Source organism: Pleuronectes platessa, chromosome 8, assembly GCF_947347685.1.
Source record: "Pleuronectes platessa chromosome 8, fPlePla1.1, whole genome shotgun sequence".
Lineage (NCBI taxonomy): Eukaryota > Metazoa > Chordata > Actinopteri > Pleuronectiformes > Pleuronectidae > Pleuronectes > Pleuronectes platessa.
Window position 1 is genome coordinate 23,425,148 of NC_070633.1, and position 24,741 is coordinate 23,449,888.

The following is a 24,741-nucleotide window of genomic DNA, read 5'->3' on the forward strand; positions in this document are numbered from 1 at the left end:
CAGTTTCTCTTTCTGAATAAAACCTCAATGAAACACAAAACAACTATTCACAATCCCAACGCTAAACAATTTAGCTTGAACACTTTTAGACCCAATTAATAAATAAAAATAAGAAACGGCAATAAACACAATGGCAGATGAACTCCAGCTGCAGACCTGTGTGCAGCTTTGATGCTGTATGTGTATGTGTGTGTGTTACCTTTAGAGAAGCTGTTAATGTCCTATCTCAATTAGCAGCAGTTTTATTAACTCACCCAACAGACATAGTTCTTCTTACTTGGTCCAAACAGTCCCAAGCACTGAAGAAGAGAACATCTACATTTGGTCCTTAGAAGATGAAGAAGAACAAACCATCCTCCTCGGTCCAAATGGTGATGAAGAACCCTGGTGGGTCTTCCTCTGGGCCACAGGTGCAGCCTCCATACAAACCCTGTTAGCACCCTGCTAGCAGCAGCTCAGAGTTGTGCTTAGCTCCTTAAAAACTCTAACAAAGTCCAAAAAACACACAACAGCTGAAGAACACACTTCTTACAAAGGAGTTAAGGTACTTTACGACTTCAATTTGAATATTCAGCTACTTTTGCTACGTTAGCGGAGCACGTTCCCTTCTTTCTAAGCAGCTGTCATCTCTGATTGACTTGGCTCCACCCTCTCTCCCTCCTTCTTAACCAATCACATTGTCAGAAAAGGGAAGGACTCTCTAAATTGACCAATCAGATGAATAAAACACGTCAGATTAATCAAACTATGGAATAGTTACCTTCTCAAAGTAACACAGCCTTTTTTTATGAAGTTACCCATTTTAAAGTTATAGTTTATTGTGTAGCAGTGTTAGGATTTCTCCTGTTATGTAGAGATGTATATCTTAACTGTGGGAGTTTCCCCAGAGTTACTAAAGCATGAGTGTTATTGGAAAGTTTCAATTCTTGAGTTCAGTATAAATTGTTTGCAGCCTCCATGTTTTTTCCCCACATTTCAATTCAAAAGCACATGAACACATCAAGTTTATAACGGTGCATCTCTCCCAGAACGGGTAGAAACAAAACTAAGTAAAACTTATAGAAACATAACACTTTTTATAGGTCTTACTTCACCCAAACATTTGTATTAAGACTGGCTTTGTTGCCGCCTTTGACAGAAAACTAAAAATATAACACAAGGCTGAACTAAAACCAACTGGTGTTCGATCCAAGTGATGATGTGGGAGATTTTCTTTGTATTTTTTGCACATATTAAAACATGCAGTCTCAAGAACTCGGACAGAGAAGGCAAAGTAGTTTCAATGGTAGTTTAATTTTTAACATTCAACATAAGTATCAATTATCACTCACATCGGAGGTGTTTTATTCTGTTCACAATGAAGAAGGGAAGGGATCGAAAAAGGCAAATAAAGGGAGGCAACAGGTGAAAGGTCAAATTGTTGTGAGAAGCGGACGGGAAGGACAGAAGAGAGGAGGGCTGGTGAGAAAGTGAATGGATGGAAGGAGAAGGGAAGGATTGGATAGAAGGAACAGAAGGAAGGAAAAACTGTGACATCGACCAACAACGATAATACTCGTTTGTCTCAAGCCCGGAATAGCAGAGCTGTAAATTAACTGTAAAAGTGTGACAATTCTTTGCAGATGTTGTAAACAAAGCAACTATGTATAAACTAAACAATACAGTAGTAGTTACATTATAGTATTTTGCTATGCTTGTAATAATGTTAGTCGTTTATGGGAAGTTAAAAAAAAGACTGTTCTGTGGTACTTTTCATGGGACACAATCCCAGAAGCTCCTTCGACCCAGCAGGTAACTGGGTCGTCACCGTGGAGCTTCGCAGACTGGAGCACTTCTGACAGTTACTGAACAATGATTGATTTAAACATCCACTGTCGATGTGGACGTTTAAACACGTTATCAAAAAGCTATACCGTCAACTTTCTGAGGTAAATATCCATCTGTCTGTAGGCACCTTAAAGCAGAATCCACCGAATAATCCGACTTGCATCACATAACACTATCGTACAAGACACTGAACGCATCACGAGTGTATGATGTAATCTTACATTCAATGTGAGGAAATGATTTCTATAACAAACACTTCACAACAAAAGGGCCAAGGCACGATTAGGGCTTCTCTTGTTTTTGTTTGCTCCGGGGATATTGACACATTTCATAGAACCCAGCAGAGAGGAATCTTTTAAAGAAGGCCACTGTTACATTTGAATGGTCTGTCAACTGTCACATGTGAACATTCATCGGCAGCGGTTGACAATGTTGCCACTGCATGTTTGGATTTCAAATACCAGCACACACAACTGTTAAGGCAAAGAGTGTTGACTTTGGTGCAATGGCTTCCACCAGGAAACCACAAGATTAAAAATGACTTCCTGTTGTCACCTGATGAACAAACTGGTTTTTATATCTCAGCAGCTAACAGTTACAGACTGTATGTAAAGACAGACGACATGACAGCTCCTGAAACGTAAAGCCAAATCATCTTGAGCTCCCCCTAGTGGCTGGCTGTCATATACATCTTGCTTCCTCACAATGTTAGAGGATGGAACAAATTAAAAGTCAAAGCCCCAATTTGTTATTTATATAGGTTTCTGTTATTATAGCGAATTATCTATCACACAGACGTATGTTTAAATGTTATTAGATGCTATACAAACAGGGTGAGACATCGTGATTGACAGCTTGACTGACTTCCGATTGGTTGAGCGTGTGATTGGGCGGGACCTCAATGCCACATCTCCACTTCATGATCACCACTGTACAAACTCTTGCTCCATATAATGTAAAAAATGCAACATAGCGTCAGCCACTGGGAGGAAGTGGAGACGTGTCGTCCATCTTTATTTACAGCGTATGGTATTAACGCAGCATAATTTCTTATAGTGTGAAATGATAATGAGCTCTGAACAGCGAATGTCTTTCAGATTTTCATGTCAAACCTCACGCGGCTCCAAGTCTGGTGTGCAACAGCAAACTACAGAACGACACAACAAACTGTTAAATCATCTCCATGGAAAGAGTCTTTTGTGTTTTCTCATACAAAAACTCACAGGTGAGGATGATGTCCGTTATATAGTGAAGCAGGTTAGCCAGGCACAGACAGTCTCCTTTCAGCCTCCGAGAGCGAGAGAGCAACAAGAGCGCCTCCATGTCCTCACAGTGGAATCAACAGAGGTCTTCTTCTCAGTCCTCGTCTCTCAGTGTCCACAGCCTCCCACACATCAGCGCTCACATTAACATCATGCGAATACACTTTGAAAATATAAAATTCATTGGGTTAGGGTATATATTTATATAGATTTACACGTACATATAAATTCATATACTTTTAAGGAATGTTAATCTATCTGGTGGTGTACTTTTTCTTCTTACAAGGTACAAAATAACTTTTTATACTATGTAACACATTATATAATCAACATATTAAAAACAGCTCATCAGTCCTTTTATCATTTTTTAAGCAAAAAAAAAAAATCCATAATAAAAATAAGTTCTATGTTTTTTCTCACTTATATCTTACAATATATTTTCTCTCTGTCAAAAACACGCACACATGTCCCATGTTTGTTTTCGTTCGTGGTTTTCTCTTGGCGGCAAATCGGCAGCGGTCAAAGTGAATGTGGAAAAAAGAAAATCACATAATGGTGTTGCTCATCGATGCGGAAAGAAATCTCAGAGCGACAGCCTCGTTGACGTGTAGAATTCACAAAATGGCAGCGGTGGGTGTTTGCGAAACAAGACGAACAAGCTGCGGTGCTGTTACAACGGGCACTTGGAGCAGCCACATTCCAGAGCGGTCTCCATTTCCTCTGAGTACGAGGTGCCGTCACTGCAGCGGAAAACCACCTTCCTCCTTCTGCTCTTGGTGACGCCACAGCAAACACCAGGGGGCGCTGCAGCCTGGCAGGACCGGGGACAGTCCATGCGCGGTATCTTGCTGGTGGACGTGCATGTTCTCATGGGGTGGTGGCGCTTCAGCTGCTCCCTCAACATCTCTCCTTGACACGTCAGCTCTGGACATTGGTGGAAAGGAGAGAAGCAGATGAGACTCTGATATAAAATCCTGACGCTCAATAAATCGCAATGCTTTCCATCTATTTCGTTTATATTATCCCATCTTACCTGTGTCGCAGGTGGTTCCGGTGAACCCGGGCTGACAGTGGCAGATTGGCTCTCCAACCTCTGACACGCGACACTCCCCGTGTCCGCAGCGCTGCCCCCTGCAGGCCGGAGGCTCCTGTCGTCGATCGCAATACTGACCCTGGTAGCCTTCACGACACTGACAACTGTAGGACTGACCCTTCGGCACACACGCTCCTTGAACACATCTGGAGCATGAGGAAGAGGAAGAGGGACGACAGATTAGAGGAGGATGTTAGAATGAATGTGTGTTTGTGGCATAATAAAGAAATCAACAATAAAGAGCATGAAAAGCATCACAACATTTTTTCACATGCACAGGCAGGTCTTCCTGAACCTTTCTGCTCAGTCTGTGTGTGTGTGTGTGTGTGTGTGTGTGTGTGTGTGTGTACCTGTTGCTCTGACAGGGGGTTGGTGTTGTCGACTGCTCGCACAGGGCCCCACTGCGTCCTGGAGGACACTCACATGTCACCCCCATCTCTCCGCCCTCCCTGCACACACCCTGTGCACACACACTGCAGGTATGACACCCTGCGAGGATCCCATCGCCCTGGTGACACAACGAGGGGGGGGAGTAGGGTCAGTCAACGGCCTTGGAACACTTACAGGTATAAACAGTTTAATGTTGCATGAAAGCTACACGTAAGTCCAGGATAAAAACAGTGAGGACATCTGTTCCTTGGGTTTGAACCTCCTGACACTAACTGACGGCTGTTGAACAACTCAGGGTCACAGAGGCGGCTCCTCTCCACATTAAGATCTGCATCAGACTTCCTCTCGCTTGCAAAACCTAACTTTGCCCATAAGTTGCTAACGGGGCACACGTACGGGCTAAAGGGTTTCTCCTGTAGAACGCTCGTAAATCACCACGTGTGGCTACAAAGAATCTTCCGGCCATGTGGTTACCTTGCCCTCGACTCCCTGGGATCGCCCTCCTCCCATGGCTCTGTGATTCAGATCTTGAGGCTCCCCATTGATTCGGACATTGTGGATGCAGCCGTAAAAGGCCTGAGGAGACCGGTCGGGGCCTGGCCGTAGACCCAAGGCCACCACTTGAGGAGGAACGCCTGGGAAATGAGGAGCGAGACGGGAAGAGGTGGAAAAACAACGATGAGAATAAAGATAAATTGTTGGGGTGGAGAGAACAATGTGGGATTAAAGAATGGGAAGAACTTCAGTAAAAGGAGGGGTGAGTATCTCTGGCTTCATTCTGGGTTACAAGATACAATGTTCCAGGGAGAATCCCTCAGCACAGCTCTCACTATTGCACAATAACAAAGTTTCTTTCAAGCACTTGAGGAAAAGTTCTCAGAAACACTTCTTCCCATCCTTTCGAGGAAAAGTTCAACAAAAACAATTCTCCAACACTTATCCACATCTCGTGCTGCGTTTTAGTCTGCTTTCATATAGTGGCCGACTGTATTTGAATGCAGCAGCAGGACAAACATGTCTACGACCACGGGAAGTCATTAGAGGGCAGAATATCTGGATGTGCACGTACCTCCTATGTAAAGCTGAGTGTTGTGGTCGACAGACGGCTGGCGGGCCAGCTTGCCCAGGCTCTTGGGGGCTCCGTTATCCACCACCAGGCTCAGCGACCGGTTCTGAATCAGCAGCTCCACCATGTGGAAAAGTCCATCGTTCACCGTCTCCACGCTGTCACCAACACGAACACAGAGAAGAGGAAGGAGAGAGTTTCAGAATGCTTCCTGTCATGACAAATTACTGTTGACTTCTGCAGCAGATGGGAGAATTAGTGGGGAAAAATCTTGATGGACCAAAATGTAAACGCCAGACACAAAACAGACTCCTGACATTTTCAAGTCAAACTTTTTCTCCCCTTTGTTTTGTTGTTTTTGTAAATGGACCAAACTAAACGAATGAAAACTGATCGAAACCTGTGTTGAAATGTTTCTCTGATACAAACCAGATCGTGTCTGCTCTTTTCTTTTGGGAGAGATTAAATGTGGACCTCGATACAGGCCATGGTTTCTGAACATGGGGCCCAGAATGGATCCCTACAGAGCACACAAGTATTCTTATTGGGTGGATCTGAGCCTCGGGGCGAGACTAATTCAGAACTCTCAATTCACTAGATTACATTTAATGGCCAGACTCCTTGAGTTGTAGAAAGAAGTTTTGTTAGTAAAGCTCTGATACTCTGAGATAATTGTTGTTTCCACTGAAGAGGAGCTTGCAATGATCCGGGGTCATGACCCTTTGCACCACGTCTGACCCTGGTTACAGTGTGTGTGTGTGTGTGTGTGCGTGTGTATTTGTATATAAGAGTGTGAGTCTGAGATTTCCCACTAAGTGGTTTTTGCTGGAGGGGAGACAGACAGCTATAGAGACAGTGGTTTGGCTCGGCCAAAATGGGGAGAGGGAGCACGGGCGAGCGACGGAGTGGGAAAGAGAGGTGGATGGTGGTGGGGGGGGGGGGGGGGTAAAGTTGACTGTGCCTCCGTTCACCCAAGTTCTTCCTTCCTTCCCGCCGACCCGCAGAAAACAAGCAAAACATCAAAAAAGACAAAAGAACAAGTGAAGCCACTCTTTCCGTTGGTGGTCTGCTCCAGACTCCCACAGATAAACACACAGACAATACAGCCTCTTGTCTGCAGCCGCTCGACGGCTAAACGAGCTGAGGAGCCTCGAGTCGCCTCTGACTGACAGCTGTTTACAGAGTGATCGGATTACAGTGATGTTACATTAACAGCCAATGGAGCAGGATTGTGAGTTCTGGAGGCGGGCCAAAGGGACGGTCTACAGACGTAGAGCAATAAGGAGCAGAAGAAGGAGTAAAAGATGAAAGAGGAAGAACTGATCATAAGGAAATTATGTGTATGTAAAATGATTATATAACTTTTAAGGTTTTGAATTGGTGGAACCTTCTGTGGACTGGTTTACACCACAGAGAAATACACATTTAGATATTTAAAAAAAGCTTTTTATTGTTTAACGTGAAGCCTCCAGCCTCTGCAGGGAGTGAACATGTTCTCCCGGACATCAGCGTAGTGCTGCATTTATCTGGTGGTTTCTAAAACAAGAGCTGCTACTTCATGGTCGACCCGACAGACACACAAACATGGTTTCCATTAGGAGCCATGTAATCTAATAACGCTCCCTAACAGGCCGGCTGCATCGACGCAGGATGATAGTCTGAACAATTCAACCTCTCCTTCCTCCTCTTTATGTTTCCTCTCTATTCCCTCTCTTTCCTTTTCTCCCATCCTTCTCTTCTTTCCCTTACTTATGCACTTCCTGCTGCTCAGCTTCTTTGTCCTCCCTGGTTTCTCCTCATCTTTTCTTATTCTCTGCTCTCTACTCCTCTCCCTCCCTAACACCGTCAAACAGTTATTTCTACTCCTGTTTCGCACCTGAAGGTTCTCAGCTTCATCCCAGAAGCTCTTCATCCCCTTTTCAATTCGGTCAAGTGTCTGGAAAGTTAAATAAAGCAAGCAGCTCACACAGCTGAAGACATTCTCAAAGATATGTTTTTGCACGGGTTTACCTACAATCATGCAAAGGATACACACACACACACACACACACACACACACACACACACACACACACACACACACACACACACACACACACACACACACACACACACACACACACACACACACACACACACACACACACACACACACACACACACACACCATTGAACCTGCTGTGAGACTACAGCTCCACTAGGTGGCAGTAGATGACAAATGAACAGTGCATGAGCGTAGGTGTGTGTGTGCATGTGTGTGTGTATCCTTTGCATGATTGTAGGTAAAAATACATATATATAAATATGCTCTTCATCAACACCAGTGTGAATATATATTTTAAGCCTTTACACTTTTTTAAATGAACAATTATAGTATATTTGTGTGTGTGTGTGTGTGTGTGTGTGTGTGTGTGTGTGTTTCAGACTCTTTGAAGCAGTTGGCTGTGTTAGTATCGTGTATTAGTAAAAAAAAGCCCATTATGGAATTTCATTAAAAACAAACAAACGGCCGAGGCAGATTTCAGCGGCCTCTCTTTCTCTCCCTTTCTCTCCCTCTCCCTCTCCTACTCCCCTTACGTTCAGCCAAACCCACAAGGGACGACAATTTCCTGTCAGTCCAGAATCAAACACACACACACACACACACACACACACACACACACACACACACACACACACACACACACACACACACACACACACACACACACACACACACACACACACACACACACACACACATATATATATATATAAATAAACTTGGCTAAAAACCTATTTCCTAAAACTAAAAACCTGGCCTTTTTTTTATTTTCTAAATAAAAGGATGAATTTCAAACCAGAAGTAATTACAGGTCATTGACTTTATCTCAAACTGCTCCCCCCTCCCCTGAAACAACAGCACAGATCCACTTACACTGTTAAATCCAATTAGGCAACGCTATCATTTAGTTACAATGTTTTTTAAACCACATTTGTGGCCAGTGTGTGTACGTGCAGACATGGATGAGTCTGATTGTGTGTTTGTGCATGTGTATGTGGTTTTGTTTTTATGAGATCATGCACATGTGTTTAAACAACATACATTTATGTGTGTCCGTCCATTAGCGTTGATATGTTTGAATCAGTATTTCATATATTTACTTGTGTGTGTGTTTATGCTTGTATGTGCGGAACAGACCGAACTGATTAGAGTGATGTTCAGCAGACAGGCATCCCGGTCCCAGAGTGCTGTGGTAACCTCAGTTAGTCAGTGCTGAGACGGCAGCTACTGAAAACTGTGCCTCTTTCACCGTTTAGCCTCTTTTCCTTCATGAAACCTGAGCGGGCAGCTTGAATGAAATTTGTGTTTTTCGGGAGCAGCTCTGTGTTTTTGATGTAAGGCTTCAGATATATAAGAGCTTGTTGTTTCAGGAAGAGAAGGTTTCAATATCAAAATCTTTGAATTCCCTCTGAACTTTTTAAAGGTTGTAACCACAGACCGTTTTTTGAGAGCCACATTACAGCCAAATGAGAACTCTGCTAGTATAACTGCTGTTCTGTTGTATAGATGTTACAGTCAAGTTTGTTTGCAACACAACTGGCATTTAAAGATGCAAAATACAACACTGATATTATGATGATGATTAATATTCATTACCTCTGCCAAGGAGTTTAAGCATTCTTTTCCTTTCTTTTGTTTTCATTTGTTTGTTGGTTGGTTTGTTGTGGGCGGCTGTGGCTCAGGAGATAGAGTGGGTTCGATCCCCGGCTCCCCTCGTTCCGCATGCCGAAGTGTCCTTGGGCAAGACACTGAACCCCAAATTGCCCCTGATGGCTGTGTGTGAGTGATGTGTGGTAGAGAGAGGGCTGCACATATAGCTGCACAGAATGGGTGAATGGCCAAACTGTACTGTAAAGTCCAAACTGGAAAAGCTTTATATAAATACAGACCATTTGTTTTTTATGAGAAAGTTAATGAACGGATTTGCACAAATCTTGGTGGAAGGATGGGACATGGGCCAAGAAAGATCTTTCTTCCAATGCATGATGATTATTTTTACTTTTTCACCAATTTCCCAGAGAATCATTTGTGGATCTTGATGAATAAAATCAGACGTACCTAGTGAACTTTTATCTGAGTGTGTTTGATTTGCTGCAGCTTGATTGAATGGGCCTGTTGGGGCTTAGCAGAGGTATGAGCTCTACTCACAGACTGAGTTTCTTTCAAGTGTTAAGTTTCATGAATTCTTTGGCCCTTGAACTCACATAATGTCGAGTGACACAGAAAGAAGTTACTTTGATTGGTACGTTCATTACAACATGTGTTTCTCCTGTATTCTCTCGTTTTTAGAATCATCTCTTCCTCTTTCCATTTTTTCCAACACCCCTCCCACGTTCATCTTCCTCAGTCCAACCATCCATCTCCATCCCTCCTCACCCAACTTCTGTCTCTTCTCTGTCTCCTCTCTCTTCACTGCATCCATTGCTTCCCACGGTCCGCCTTTCTTTATCATCCTCCTTTCATGTACCCATCCATCCCTGCACCCCCCCCCCCCTCGTCACTCGCTGATGAATAACAGTAGATGTGCCGTCTTTGACCCGATGGGAGATTATATGGCATTTAATAAAGGGCAGCACATTAATACACAACAAACATTCCAACCCCCCCATAACGTGTGCGTGCATGCACACAAACACACACACAGACACACAGGCCATGCTTAATCTTTCATCTTTTGCTAATATGTGCACAGTGTAAGAATTGTACTCTCTCCCCATTCCTCTTCTTTCTTCCACCACATCCACACATTTACTGCATGTTTCTCATAATCAGTCCTTCTGGTTTAAACCTCTGCATCTTTACGTCCACCCTGCTGACATCTTTCCTCCTCTATCGCTCCATCTTCTTTTGGTCTATTTTCTTACCCAATTTTCTGTTTCACAGTGGGTCATACCTCCTGTCTGGATGTGATCTGGGCAGGTGTGCTTGTGTCTAAAGTGTACATAGTCATTGTTTCTTCTTGTTTCCTTGCAGAGCACGTATATGTTTATGTGTATACCTGGGTCTACGTTTATAAGCTGCAGGCTTCTTTTTCCAGCTCCATGTCTCTCTTTTATAGCACAAACATAAACGTATCGAGGGAAGTGTTTCACCTAAAAGGCTCAATGCCTATTAGTGCTTTTTTACGAGTGGGTCCTTATACTTGGGTGAGCTAACGCACATTCCTGCCAATGGTTGCAAACTATTCCAGTGATCTACAGGTGGTTGTAATGTGCCAAGAAACGCAACGATGAACTAGCTAGGGCGGTAAAGCGGGAGACTGTCTGATGAATGTAAATAACGCAGGATTTAAATTACTTTGCAAATGACTTATATCACACTCTTTACGTTTAAGAGCGGGCTTTACACTTTTCCTTTTCCTTTTAAGAGCCTCGGTGCCGTGGTGGCAGCGGATCCTGGATTATGATGAACAACTAATTTGTTTAGATATACAATGGGATGTTTCCCGGGGGACCTTTCTTTAGCAGCAGTGGCCGGATGTCGCACCTTTGCAGAGATTGTTAAGCCCTATGAGGAAAATTGGGATTTGAGAATGTGGGCAATACATATTCACAAGCATTAGTTTTACTGTTGCGTGTATTGGTCTCGGCAGGACTGCCACATTTCAGCTCGCTGTGAAAAAAATGGCTGGAACTCAGCGCCCTCTCTGCCTCTCGGGTTTCTTCACAAGATAACCAAACCAGGGGTCGCTCAGAAAACCTCCCGGGGACTGGCACCGGTCCCTGGCTCTCGGCTGTACGACCACAGCAACTGAGCGGACAGGGCCATGTTTTCCGGGATCTGCCGGGATTGCTGCGCTGCGTTTGTGGTGGTTAAAAGACTTAGGCCAATCTGGACAGTGACAGTTTAATGGAGGTAGGACATTGTGCTGTGAACTACCTCATCATGTGGTTTGAGTCTACCATGTATTTTCCAAATGAAGGCAGATAAGACAGTTTCAATGCTCAGACCCCTGTCGTCAAGAGATGGGACATACAGAGGGATACATGGAGGCCTGTGGTAAAATGAGTACCAGGTTTGGAGCAGGGCCCTGTCTTCTTCCAGACTGCTAATGCTAAACAAAACATACAGGCAGTGTTTACTTAGCGCATAGCGTTGGGCTCAGACATGGTTGGATTCTGTGGAACTCTGTTTCTGTCTCTGGCTTTGAATCCCACATTTTTCCTTGTCGCTCTTTCTTCTGGACGGTTGTATATATCCCTCTATTGCCCCATTGTCTCCCAGTGTAACCCTAACAAACTAACAGGATAATATCTCATTCGATCTTTCCTTTCCAAGCTACTGTGTGCTCTCTCTCTCTTCATCTGTCTTTCTTTTACACTTTCATTTTGTCGGCTTCTCTCTGTTCTTTTCTTAAACTCCGTCTGTCCGTCTGTACGCCCGCCCCCCCCTCCTTCACCAGGCGTGGCCCGTGTCAAGTTAACAAGACCAGACAAGGATAATTCCCTGACTCACTCTGTGGTTTACTTTTCCCTTCTGTTCTTCCCCCTCTTTCACTCCATCCCTCGCTCCTCTCTCATCCATCCCACCGTTCAACCGTGTCTCGTGGTCTTTTAATTTTGGCGGCTTCTATCCATCTGTTTTACCCCTCCTGTTTCTCCTCTGGCGGGCAACCTATTCTACCCAGTTATCGCTTTGTCATGTTGAATGCTGCTGCTTTCGCGTCTTCTATCTCTACACGTTGGTCTGTCTCTCATTCTCTGCGTATCCATACATCTAGTCTGCCTCTTCTCTTCTCTCTCCTCTTCAACCTTTTCAACCCAGACCTCCACCCCTCCTCGTCTGTGCCAGTGTCTAATTAGATTCACCCCATCGTTTCCATTCCTTCATTCTATCCTTCCTCTCAAACCATCGCTTCCTCTTGCCTCTCACCATGTGTCATGTACAGTGAGCACTAGTACTATTCAGCTTAGGGTCATGATTGGGATAGAGTGGTTTCAACGTTTACAAGAGGAAACATATCGAACTGCAGAAATGGAAAGTGCAAAGGCAACAGAATCCTACAGCAGAGTACATGTACTGGACAGGGTGGCAGTTGTTTTTATGACCTGTAAAACTGTCTTTCTACGCAGATGATCTATTGGTATACATCTGCCTTGCTGGAGTCTCCATAATCAGGTCATGCTCTCCACCCGCTCCAGGGCTGCGGCTCCGCAGCTGACCCTGAGCTGTAGCCTCCCTGGAGGCGGATAACGTGAAAGACATTCACCTACACATGGTTCAATATGGCCTCAGAGATTATTAAAATACAGCTGAGTGAATACATCAGTTTACGAGACGTCAATGAAGACAGCGAGCAGAGGTCACATGCACCAACACAAAGCTGCAAACTAAACTAAATAACCAGTGCATAGGGTTAGAACCACTCAAGACACTACAAAATATCTGACTTGCCTGTTGAAGGAATGGAACTAAATCAGTTTCTACAACAGCAGAGGCATATATGTGAACTAGACGATATCGTACACACCTCTGAAACCCTGTTGAATATGTCCATCGCTTTATAACAGCAGCAATATCACCCTACAGGTACAGCCGGATACTGATGGCCGAGTGGACAGCATGTGTGGACGATACACGTTCATGTGTTCAGACACTAAATTCATCACACAGAACCACATCGTGTCAATTAACTAAATTAAATTCCTTAATTAAGCCAGCATTCACATTTCCAAAAAAGTACTGCAGAATAAACCCCCAAGTTAACCCATTATAGTAATGAATAATTCAAATGTAATTTGTATATGTCTATTTTCCTATACATGTGACTTTTGAAAATACATATTCTGAAAGGGATATGTAGACTCATATGTAAAATATCTGTTGCTGAAACAGTCTGGACCTTGAAATACTAAACTGTGGCTTCAAAATTATTCTTCCACAGCTACTTTCAGGATTTGTGATATGAGGTAATGTCCTAATCCCACAGTCAAATTTGTTACGAGCAGACATCATCATCAGACGCAGTACGGTTAACAGCCCCCCCTCCTCTTCCTGTGACCTTGTCTCTGCCCACGGGGACAAGAGAAGAGAGCCGAGCCAAAACCACAAAGCCAGACATCACATTCTGACAAAATCACTGACTGAAATATATAAAAAGAAGAAAGGAGAGTAAAAGAAAAAGAAATAAACTTGTTTCTCCACCTTCCTCTTTCCTCCCTCTCTTCCTTAATTCCTTTAATTACACTAACATATGTCTCGCTCCCTCCTCCCTCCCTTCCTTCACTTGCAGCTGGCATTATTACACTGACTGCTGTGATCATTCAAAACTGGTTAAAAAAGATCATATCCAATATTTATATAATATTGTAAAACACATTTTCATACCTTGCTATAACTGCCATAAAAATGAGTCATGGGTCAGGATGACCTCACGCCACCACGGTACTGTCGTTGCTAGTGTTTCCCAGTTATTGGCATCAAATATCCTTCAAACTTGGCCGCTTCCTGTTGCACTTCATAATTTTGCTTTTTCAGGTTGAAGTTTTTATTTTGTTCCTTTCCGTGTGGGACTACACGCTGGAAGTGAGTTCTCAGCCTTAAACACTTTCCAATATCTGCCACTGTAAGAAACTGTGGAAACTTCAGTTGTGTTTGGACTGGCACAGTGTTGCCCTCTCACTGCCTTGTGCAATAAACCTCTCCTCTTCTGCATTACAACGAAAGATGAGTATGTGAAGGTCTTCCTTGCACACGTGAGGGGACAATCATGCCAATGGTATTTCTGGTCACTGGTCAAATAAATGTGGTGGCTAGAGTGGCACTCAAGAGAGTTCATACCTCCAAGGCCCAACGGTCACCTCATGAAACCACATTTAAAACACTAGATCCAGACTTTTATTTGGATCTGCAGCGAATTACACACACTCATAAATATCAGTCCCCCAAACATGTCAGGTTTGTTTTAGTCAAGTTTCATGAATTAAAAACTCCCCATCAATGCAATGCAAGGTGGATCTGCTTGTTGGGTCGCTCCACATCCTTCACAAAATGTCTTTATTTGAGTAGTTTCTGTGTAATCCTGCTAACTAACAATCAAAAACATAAAAATATAAACTCCTTAACGAAGATACGGAATTTTAGCTTTTGATTTAAAAAGTGCAGCATTGTCTGCGCTAACATTACATAATCGGCGGCATTATGATATTGATTATTATATTATATGTCCCTTCTCACGTCTCTTTCTTTCAGCGAGACAGAGAAGTAGAAAGAATCCATACAAGCCAATCACCACCGGACCAAGATGGACATGTGCACAGTCTCTCTCACTATTTCTGTTGTTCAGAAACAAGCGGTTATGTGATGTGTGTTAGAAAGAATTTTGTTGAGTTATTATATACAGTGTTTTTTTACGAGCTGAGAGACGTCCCTGACCCCTCTGGCTCATGAATCTGTTCAAAAGCCTCCTCAGCAACAACACAGACTTTGTGTGAAAATAAGCTTGTTCATCTTATTTTCTGAAATAAGCAACTTTGGAGTTATTTGTGATTGTTATCAGACCTCTGCTCTCAATATATGGAGGGTTAGATTTTTTTATTGTGATGGTTTCACCTCTAACAGAGACGTGGATTAGATGCTGAGTCGTCTCAGACCCTGTTCACGATGAGGAAGATGTTAAGAAAAACAAACTCTTTCCAGTGTTTGATCCTCATCCACATGTGAACAATGTGTCAAGTCACTGAAACTGAGATGCTTACTAACGTATAGCAGAGTGCAGAGTTTGCTTGTTTGAGCGATTGTAATTATTTTTCTCATTTGGACGGAGAAAGTTTGTATAATGAAGGTTGTGTGGATGGAGATTTTTTCAGATTTTATCACGTTAATGAATAGGATGAGAATGAGATGAGAGAATTTGTGACTTGTGCCTTGTTTGTGTGCTTGACTACTATTTTTGTGTTTTTCCCACATATTGTATGATCATTGTTTAAAGTTGTTTTTCTTGTATATCTGTAAAGTAACACAACTATTTATGTTGCATAAAAACCATTAAAGTTAATAAGAGGGACAACTAAAAATATAATCATGAGTTAATTACTTTTTCCATTAGTGTCTGATTAACTCACAAACTATTCATTTGGAGCAATGAACTTTGTTGGATGTATAATAAACAAGACTCACAGTGAGTTAACAAGCTTTTGTTTGCAGTGTTTGATCGTCTTCTGTTGGTTTCTGTCAAGGACACGACTGTCTGGTCTCGATCGTAAAGGAAGTTCATGTTTGTTTGTTGAGGGAGGTGCTCAGATATGGATCTGAAACTCTCAGTGTGTGTGTGTGTGTGTGTGTGTGTGTGTGGGAAGGAAAACGCTGAGTGGATTTATGTTCAACTCAGCACCCACTGAAATGTCCTCAAAGAACTGTGTAAAGAAACCTGTGATCCCTGGGCCCTTTGCTTGTTGGTGAGTGGTGTGTGTACTTTGTATTCTGAAGAACTCTTGTGCTTCCCTGAGCCTCTGTTACAAACTTGTGAATGCCATACACCTATTATTTAAATCCAATGCAAAATATGACTAATTTAACTGCCTGTGTGTATAAATACTGTGGTGCCTACCTGTACACTGTGGTTGGTGGGTAGTTGGCGATGTCGTAGATGAGTCGGATGTGTCCCTGGTAAAGCTCCAGTGCCAGGGGGTCGTGGTCCTCCTTATACAACAGAATACCGTTGTCTTTATCCGTGGCCACCTGGAGACAAAGTCAGATGAGAAATAAAGATTAAATAAATTAAATTGTCCAGGTCAGACCTGTTCACAACAACAGAACCATTCCAGGAAAATCTGAACATTCAGGCAGGGGTGGTGTCTGTGAAGAGCACGGAGGAGGCAGGACATGATGTATAAATTACTCAGGAGCTGGCAGGAAAAACTGCAGAGAACGTCTGGAGCCTCGCACTCTGGCATTTTCAGGAGAATAATATTCCAGTGCAGGTCTGACAGCAGCTTCACTGACGACCATTGTAACAAATAACAAAAAACAGCTTGTTGTAGAGGCTTTAAAACCCAGATGGCATGTTTTGTCTAATGCTCTGCTCCGCTTCTTTACCGTTGGTTATGGTAACGTTGTGGTGATGTTTGACTTCACATGTTGCCAAGCTACATAGCTGGCAATGAGTCGACGTAGCTTTAAATCAAACAGAAATAAAAACCTGCTTTTGATTCAAGATGGCGAGTCAAACCGCTGCATATAGGAAAATGTGGGGAAAATGTAAATTCTGCCACACACGTCCCTAAACAGGGTCGCTCGCTCCTCCCTCCCACACGGGCACACTTGCCATGTCCCACTTGCTTGTGTGCTCTGCTAAGAGCTAACTAACTAGCAAGTGGAAATGGGGCCAAGGGGCCAAGCACTTAACACTCCGGCTGCAGTGCAGCCGAGTCAACACCTCCCAACAAGCTGCTGGAGAGAAGAAGAGGCCGAGAGGACAAGACGAGGGAGAAGAGTAGAAAACAAAAGAGAGAGAGAGAGAGAGAGAGAGAGAGAGAGAGAGAAGGGGGATGGAAGGAGAGATAGATTCAGAGAAGTGGGTGAAGATAGAACTGGGCAGACTGAAAGAAGTGTGAAAAAAACATACAGTGATTTATGAAGTGCCGTGGCCCTTTTTCATTTTCTCTCTCCTGCCTCTCAGTCGGGGCCTCTTGGTCGAGCTTTAACAGCCTTGGCACTGACATTGAAAGCTCCTGGCAGGAGCGCAGACACACACACACACACACACACACACACACACACACACACACACACACACACATACACTCGCCCTCACACGGGTCCAAACAGGTGGTAAATATCAATTAGCCTGCCCTCCTTTTTCCTGTTTCTCTTTCACCCACTTACTTTTTCATTTCCTAATGGAAAAATATATGTCTCTATTAGGACGTGACTCTCAGGTGTCCAAAACGTATAGTCTGTATAAGGGAGCATGCAAGTGTGTGAGTGTGTGTGTGTGTGTGTGTGTAACATGGAAACAGAGGGTGTAGCAGATGTTTGCTTTGCTTCGTCGGCACTAAGTCGTGCAACTCTATAGGCTTGAATTGAGCGACTTATAGATCTATTTTAAACAGAACCAAATCCTTTTCCATGTAGCGCTGCAGAATATGGATTTGTGCGTTCAAACCTCCAGCCGCACTGTGCAAGGTAACACTCCAGGCAGGATATTAAGGTGGTTTGTACTCAGAGTTGGAAGTTCCTGTTATTGCTGTATGGAAATTAGGTTTTTACCATTTAAAACTAGAAGCACAACCGTACCTGTAAGGAGATATGAGCGTTGGGGCGAAGCTTCACACCGGGCAGCTCCACGTACCCATCCCGACCCAGGAAGTGAGCGGTGGCCAACTTTTCACATTTGCTGCCATAGAACCCGGGCATGCAGCGGCAGACGGGCTCTCCGGCCACCAGCAGGCACTGGGCGCTGTTCTGGCAGTCCGAGTGGTCGCAGGGGCTGGTCTGCAGCAAGATCATTGGTGGAGGGTTCTCACAGAACAGCCCGCTGAGGGGGGAGGAGGTTAAACAGAAGATAACTTATTTATGGAGCTTTAATTGGCCAGTTTGTTGTTTCGGTAGCTTCTGATAAAAAGTTGGTAAGTACTTGTTCTGCATTTTGCCTAATGGCGCTACATGTGGAGACCGCATGCACAATATGAGGGAGTAACACAAGTTTTATCAGCAACATAACATTTAACAGCAACTGGTTTTCCCCTGGATCTTCTTGCATCTTTAAAATCCTGAACTCTCCATTGAATTTCCTAATTTTTACCCATGCAATATCTTTTAGTATTTTTCCTGCTGTCTTTATTTCCAGCATAAATTTCCTCTGTCTATTTCTCTCTCAGTAAACGGTGTAATTAACCACACACACACACACACAGGCAGAAGGTCCAGACAGTCAAGTGTCTGATTATGAAGCACCATCTGCATCTCCTTCAAGCCTGGTGCCCTGCTGTGATTTGTTTCCATGACTCTCACCTGAATCCCTCTTTACAGACGCAGGTGTAGCCGTTGACAGCGTCGACACACTCCGCTCCGTGCTGACACTTATTCTCCAGACAATCGTTGTAGTCCTGATCGCAGTGTAGGCCCACGTATCCCGGCAAACAGTCGCACCTACAGTGACACGGAAACATGAATGGCTTAAATGTGTGTGTCGGTAATAGGCTTAGGTTGGTGATTACAGATGTTTTGAAGAGGTGACAGGTTTAAGTCATATTCCACAGCCCATGTGCTCAGTCACATCTGTCTCTTGCTGTAGTGCTCTAGTGCAGGATACCAAGGAGGTTATGTTTTCACCTGTGTGTGTCTGTTAGTTTGTTGGTTTGTCAGCAGGATTACACAAAAAACACTAAATAGATTCACAGGTAATTTGGTGGAAGGATGAGAAATTGGCAAAGAAAGAACCCAATACATTTAGACATTGACTGGGACAAAGGAGTGGATCAAATTTTGCAGGTAACATTGTAAAATAAAGCCTTTTTGAAATTTTCAACCTCCCAGAGAATAATTAATTTATCTTGATCAGGCATAACAAGGAGACTGATATCTATGGGTGAATTTAAGGGGACTGTTTGGCATTGTGAGGGCCAGTCTAGTTACCTCTGCCAAAACTTGGTGGATTTCACTTTTCACAGGCCACATGTACAAGGCTTATGACGGTATCATTGCTATTTGAGGTATATAGTCAATATGGTTTGTGTTAAAGTGTCTCACCGTCCTCCTCAGTGATGTGTTTATGTGCGTCTGTCTCGTTGTGTATTTGTCTGACGTCGGCTGTGTTTAACAAAGATCACTAAGATTCCCTTTGGTTACAAAGAGTCAGCTTTTAACTCTGTGACCCGACTGTTCCTGTCACTTTGTCGTCACTTTCAACTCTTTGACCTCCGACCCTTTTAAGCATCGACTCCTTTGGAGCTGTCACTCACCTGTAACTGCGGCCGACATGGACGCACTTTGAGTCATGCTGACAGGGGTCAAAACCATGGAGACAGGGGTCAACCACCTCCTCGCAGAGATCACCTGGTGACAGAGGGAGAGAAAAGCATTCCTTTCAGTTTAAACACAGTCATCATGGAATGTAAAGTAACAGGCTTGAGTGTGTGTGTGTGTGTGTGTGTGTTAGGGTTTGATTGAGATTGTAGGATTATGACATCAACCAGGTGAACTTGTATACAAAGAAAAGATGACATCACTGAAAATATTTCTCTACTGGTGTGTCAGATAAAAAAACACCTTGTGAATCTTCTGAAAAACAAAATCCAACATTACTTTCTCATGATCGCGGTAAAGAAAGAACAGACTAAGAAAACAAGGGGCGGAAAATATCATTTACATGTGTCTGTCATGTTCAAGGCCACAGGTAATGTACAGGGCGGGAACACACACACACAGACACACACAGATTTAGATGGGTGAACAGTGTGTGTTAAAGTTCTGGCTGGAGTTGGTCAAAGCAGATTGACAAAGGTTAAACACATTTCCATGGTTCTCTCGCTGCTTTAATCTAATCCTTCAGCCTCACCTCCACCCTGTCCGTCTCCACCACCTTCATATCAAACCAGCCTGAATGTCTGTTTTAGTTTGATTAAATAACCAGTATATAATGTTAAAGTTAAGGCAAGTACACACTTAGGTTTTGTTAGAATTTGATGATCCCATCAACACAGTGGGGAAGTATTTCACTCAAAATGTCAATTTTACCATAAAAATAAAGACACTCACAGCTTGGCATTTAAATGGTATGGGCAATTCCCTTGTTTTTGGCAGTGAGCCTCGAACACTGGAAATCTGAATCATATTATATTTGACCAAGACTAATGCCCTATCACCTGGATCTGCACCTCTAGAACAATTCATGGAACAAAACAGAAACTCATTGGCAGAGGCATATGTTTTAATTTATGTCTCTCTATATATAGAGATATGTACTGTACACTATTAATATATGGTCTCGAGAGAATGAATCCAAATGTTGTTCTGAACTCCTGACCCTTTACCACCCATCAGCTGCAATAGTGAAATTGCACACAAGCTACTTTATCCAAAAAACACACTGACATTTAATTTGTTGAGCACATTCAGGCACAGGACTGTTTTTATTTGTATATGACTCTCCTTTTGGAACGGAGCTCCCCGGTTGTAGAAACCTTATATCAGCTGTTTAAAAGGTCCTGTGACCTTTAATCTTGATTTATTCCCTGCGGTGCAAATATGACGTGACAATCCCGGCTGCTGAGCTTGTAGAAAGCAGAGCGGACTGTCCTCTTAATGTGACACCTGATGATTACACCGTGGTTCACTGAGCGGAGCGCAGGTTCAGAGCCAGAGGAGCCAGCTGTGTGTGTGTGTGTGCAGCAGCTGTATGCGGTAAGGTGGCTGGCAGTGTGTGAGACTTCCTTACGCCAACAACGATAATGACATGGTGTGTGTGCGGGTGAGTGTGTGTGTATATTGACTAACAGCCAGTGTCAAAGGGGACCAGCAGAGTGTGTGTGTGTGTGTGTGTGTGTGTGTGTGTGTGTGTGTGTGTGTGTGTGAGTGTGTGAGAGTGTGTCTTAGAGGACACTGTCACACACAGAAAAACGTAACTTTCCAGTCAGCGTTTTCGCTTCAACTAGCTGGACTCACCAAGGAAGGTCTCTTTCCTTCTCTCTTTCTCTCCTGCCCTCTCTCCCTCCCTTCCTTCCTCCCTCTCTCCCTCCCTCCCTCCCTCTGCTCCTTATCGGCCTCTTCTTTACCCTTCTCATTGCTTTGTTTATTTATCCCCTCCCCTCTAGTACATATAGCCTCTCTTTGCCATTCTACTGTTGCTCTCCCTCTCTCTTTTCACCTCTCTCTCTCTTTTCACCACTCTCTCTCTCTTGTGATTGCTATTTCAGCCTCCTGTAGGAACAGTTTCAGGTCACTGCGGAGAAGCTGTCCATTACTAAATTACCCTTCAGTATAATGGAAAATATGATATTGTGTATGTGTGTATGTGTGTGCAGCAGAGTGGAGGGACTTGGCTTCTCAGGGGGGCAAAGACTGAGGGCCTCCAAAATATCACAGCGTAGAAATAGGTGGTGTGTGTGTGTGTGTACCTGTGTAGTTGGGTGGACAGATGCAGGTGTAGTTGTTGACCCCATCGATGCAGGTGGAGTTGTTCTCACAGTCGTTGTCTTCACAGTCGTCTGGGTTCATCTCACAACGAAGGCCTTCAAAACCGGCTGGACACACACAGCTACACACAAACACAGAAAATGTGCATTACTAGATGGAGACATGGGCCAGATCAGCGCACACACACACTCCTGCTGCACAACTTATAAATAAAATCCATCAGCCAGAGCATCCAGCTGCTCAGCGTCACCCCCCCCCCCCCCCCATCCTTAGGTTCTGCTGTAGGAGCTGAAAAGAAAAACAGTTCCATCTTTATTGCAGTGGGTTTTTTCTCCATTCTGTGCCGAGTCTCACACACCACTGGAGCCGCATCATATCTATATTTAGTGGTACAACAGGAGACACCATTTCAAGCTTCAATTTATAGAAGAAAAACAATTTTAACATGGCTGTTGAAAGTTTAAACTACTACTGCCCCACAATAACCCTCCCTGACCATCTCTCTGTCTTTCCTGTCAGGGGAACTTTCATTAAAGAACCAAAAACAACAAAAACTTTAAATCAAACCTCAACACACCCAGAGATAAGAAAGACAAAAAAAAAAGTGCTGAGATTAACTTGGTTTGATGCTGCTGCTGCTGGACACCGCCCACCTGGGGCGCTCAGAAGAAATTATCAAAGCCTCCTGCTCTTTCCTCCCCTCGATTCATCTTCCTTCCTCCTATCACCCTTTTTTGCTTGGCCTCATCTTCTCTCCCCTCGCTTCTCACTACTTCTTTGGCTATAGGTGATAAACACGCACAACTAACGCCCCCCTATAACATGCACAAACACACACGCACACACACAAACATAGACTAAAAGGCAGCCCCGGAGATTTCAAACTAAAATGGCTCCAGCAGCGTAACCTAACTTCTCTGCTTTAGCGACTATAAAACTCCAGAGTGAATGGATTTTTTAAAGTGTGGATGTAGCCTTAATCTCCCTCTAAGCAGATGAATATAATTTTACAGCAACGTTAACACAATACGATAAACAAGAGAGGTAATTTTAGCCCAAGTGAGTGACAGTTATCAACCCACATAGACACACCATCACTTATTTGTAAAACACTCTGTTCCTCCCACTTCCCTCACACCTGTTAAACCCATTCCCCCCCTCTGCTCCTTCTTCGTGTCTTTTGTTTCACTCTCTCTTTTCTAATCTAACTTTGGTGCCACGCAGACTTTTTCTCCCACAAACACTTACCTCACTCCCTCACTCCCTCCTCCCACACTGTATATGATAGTCATTGGTTACCCCCACCCCATCTGTCTGCTGGTTTGCAGAGGCTAAATCTAAAGGCTGCATGAAATAAAATGTTGACCCCAAGGGGCAAAAACAAACCAAGATCTAGGGAGTCAGTGACGTTGTTCTGGGTAAGATATGAGCAAACATGTGGGATTTATATTCATCTAACAGACACAAATCAACATGAGCATCCCTTTGGAGTCTGAGTCCAAGATCCAGTCTCTATTTTACATCCAGCAAGGAGGTAATGGGGCCATTTGATAGTTGGTTGGTTGATTTATTTATTTGTGAGTAAGATTACGAAAAAACGGTCGAATACATTTCCATGAAACTTAGTGGAAGGACGTGTTTAGATTTGCTGTTGATTAGTTTTTTACATTTTAATGTTACATTTGATGTTTTCTTCTTACAAATTAGAGTAAATGGTTTTACACAGTTTAGAGCTGGAGGGGAAATAATATAACATTAACAGAATATGAAGATTAAAATTGCATCACAAGGAGATTTCCATCTTTACTGACAGATACAGAAGTTATGCCTGTTTCATATTTTTGTCTCAGTACGGACCAACCCTTGAATAGCTGGGGAAACATATTTAATATAAATATTTACCCTTTTCTGACCAAATTAAATGAAATTATGATGCACTTTGAGTCTGCCTGGACTTTTCTCTCAATCAACATTACATTGAATTTAGAGGTTATAAATATTATCTCTTCTACGGTTGTGGCTGCTACTGGAAAAAAGTGAAGAAAGAAAAGAGAGGAAAAAGGAATGCACAGGAGGGACAAAGACAAAGTGTTCTCATGAGGGACAAAAGAGAAATAAAACTAAATGAGAAGAGCCCTGGCAGCACTGACAGGGTCAGAAAGCTCTGCTCCACCAATCACGGCCCAGTTTTGACATTTAAAGTGGAGCTTGACAAATGGGTCTCTGCCAAGAACTGGGGCTAATTGGACTTATTGAATATCTCCTACTGATTATAGAACATGTAAAATGTCAAAGGGCATAGGTGTCCCTCGCTTCCTGCGTGTCTCTCTGAGGGCACAAATATCTACCTGTGTTACTATTAACATTAAGAGAAGACCTGCAAAGGGTAAAGAGACTCGTAATTGCATTTCCATGTAGAACGGTAAAGGCCAGACGCATATGAAAGCCGTTCAAATGGCAAAGACTGGAGCAAGAGACAAACCTGCTCACGATACTGCTAATACCATTTTCATTTCATTCAAAGTGTCTGTTCCTCATGAGGCTGAGACAAAGAGGGACTTTTTGACGAGATGCTGACGACACTGGCAGACACAATCAAATGAGCCACAGACAAATCCATGTACTAGTATGAGCAGTTAATACAAGTGCACTGAATTTTTATATAATCTTGCAATAACACCACCAAGGCTGCCTCCTTGGCCTTCAAAGAGTTTTTGTAATGGGTGTAAAATAGCGTATTAAATGTGGTTGGGTTTAATTTAACAGATAAAATGTCTTTGTGTATTAAATTAAAATGTCATACTTGGCGACATGCAATCTGTTTTTAATTTCTCGCACTTCTAAACAACTGGTTTTTACTGCTTTGGTCTGTGGCCTTCCACCAGTTATATTTTGTCTTTTGGCATTCGTTTCCAAATTAATTTTGACGCTCTTCGTTTTAGTTTCTCGGTTCAAAAGGGATTAGTCATCAGATCACAGTGCG

The 24,741-nt window shown here is 43.3% G+C and overlaps 1 protein-coding gene across 1 annotated transcript in view; it reads right to left on the reverse strand.

Moving 5' to 3' along the window:
• Window positions 1-1,274: 1,274 nt before the first annotated feature.
• slit3 (slit homolog 3 (Drosophila)) overlaps window positions 1,275-24,741 on the reverse strand; it is a 220,166-nt gene continuing 196,699 nt past the window's right edge. The window contains exons 29-38 of the mRNA XM_053429489.1: window positions 21,740-21,879; window positions 19,586-19,679; window positions 18,636-18,773; window positions 17,919-18,159; window positions 16,231-16,361; window positions 5,642-5,796; window positions 5,047-5,207; window positions 4,533-4,690; window positions 4,123-4,328; window positions 1,275-4,013 (exon numbers count right to left, since the gene is read on the reverse strand). Of these exons, the coding sequence (XP_053285464.1) occupies window positions 3,760-4,013; window positions 4,123-4,328; window positions 4,533-4,690; window positions 5,047-5,207; window positions 5,642-5,796; window positions 16,231-16,361; window positions 17,919-18,159; window positions 18,636-18,773; window positions 19,586-19,679; window positions 21,740-21,879 (1,678 nt within the window). The 3' untranslated portion in view covers window positions 1,275-3,759. The remainder of the gene's footprint in view (window positions 4,014-4,122; window positions 4,329-4,532; window positions 4,691-5,046; window positions 5,208-5,641; window positions 5,797-16,230; window positions 16,362-17,918; window positions 18,160-18,635; window positions 18,774-19,585; window positions 19,680-21,739; window positions 21,880-24,741) is intronic.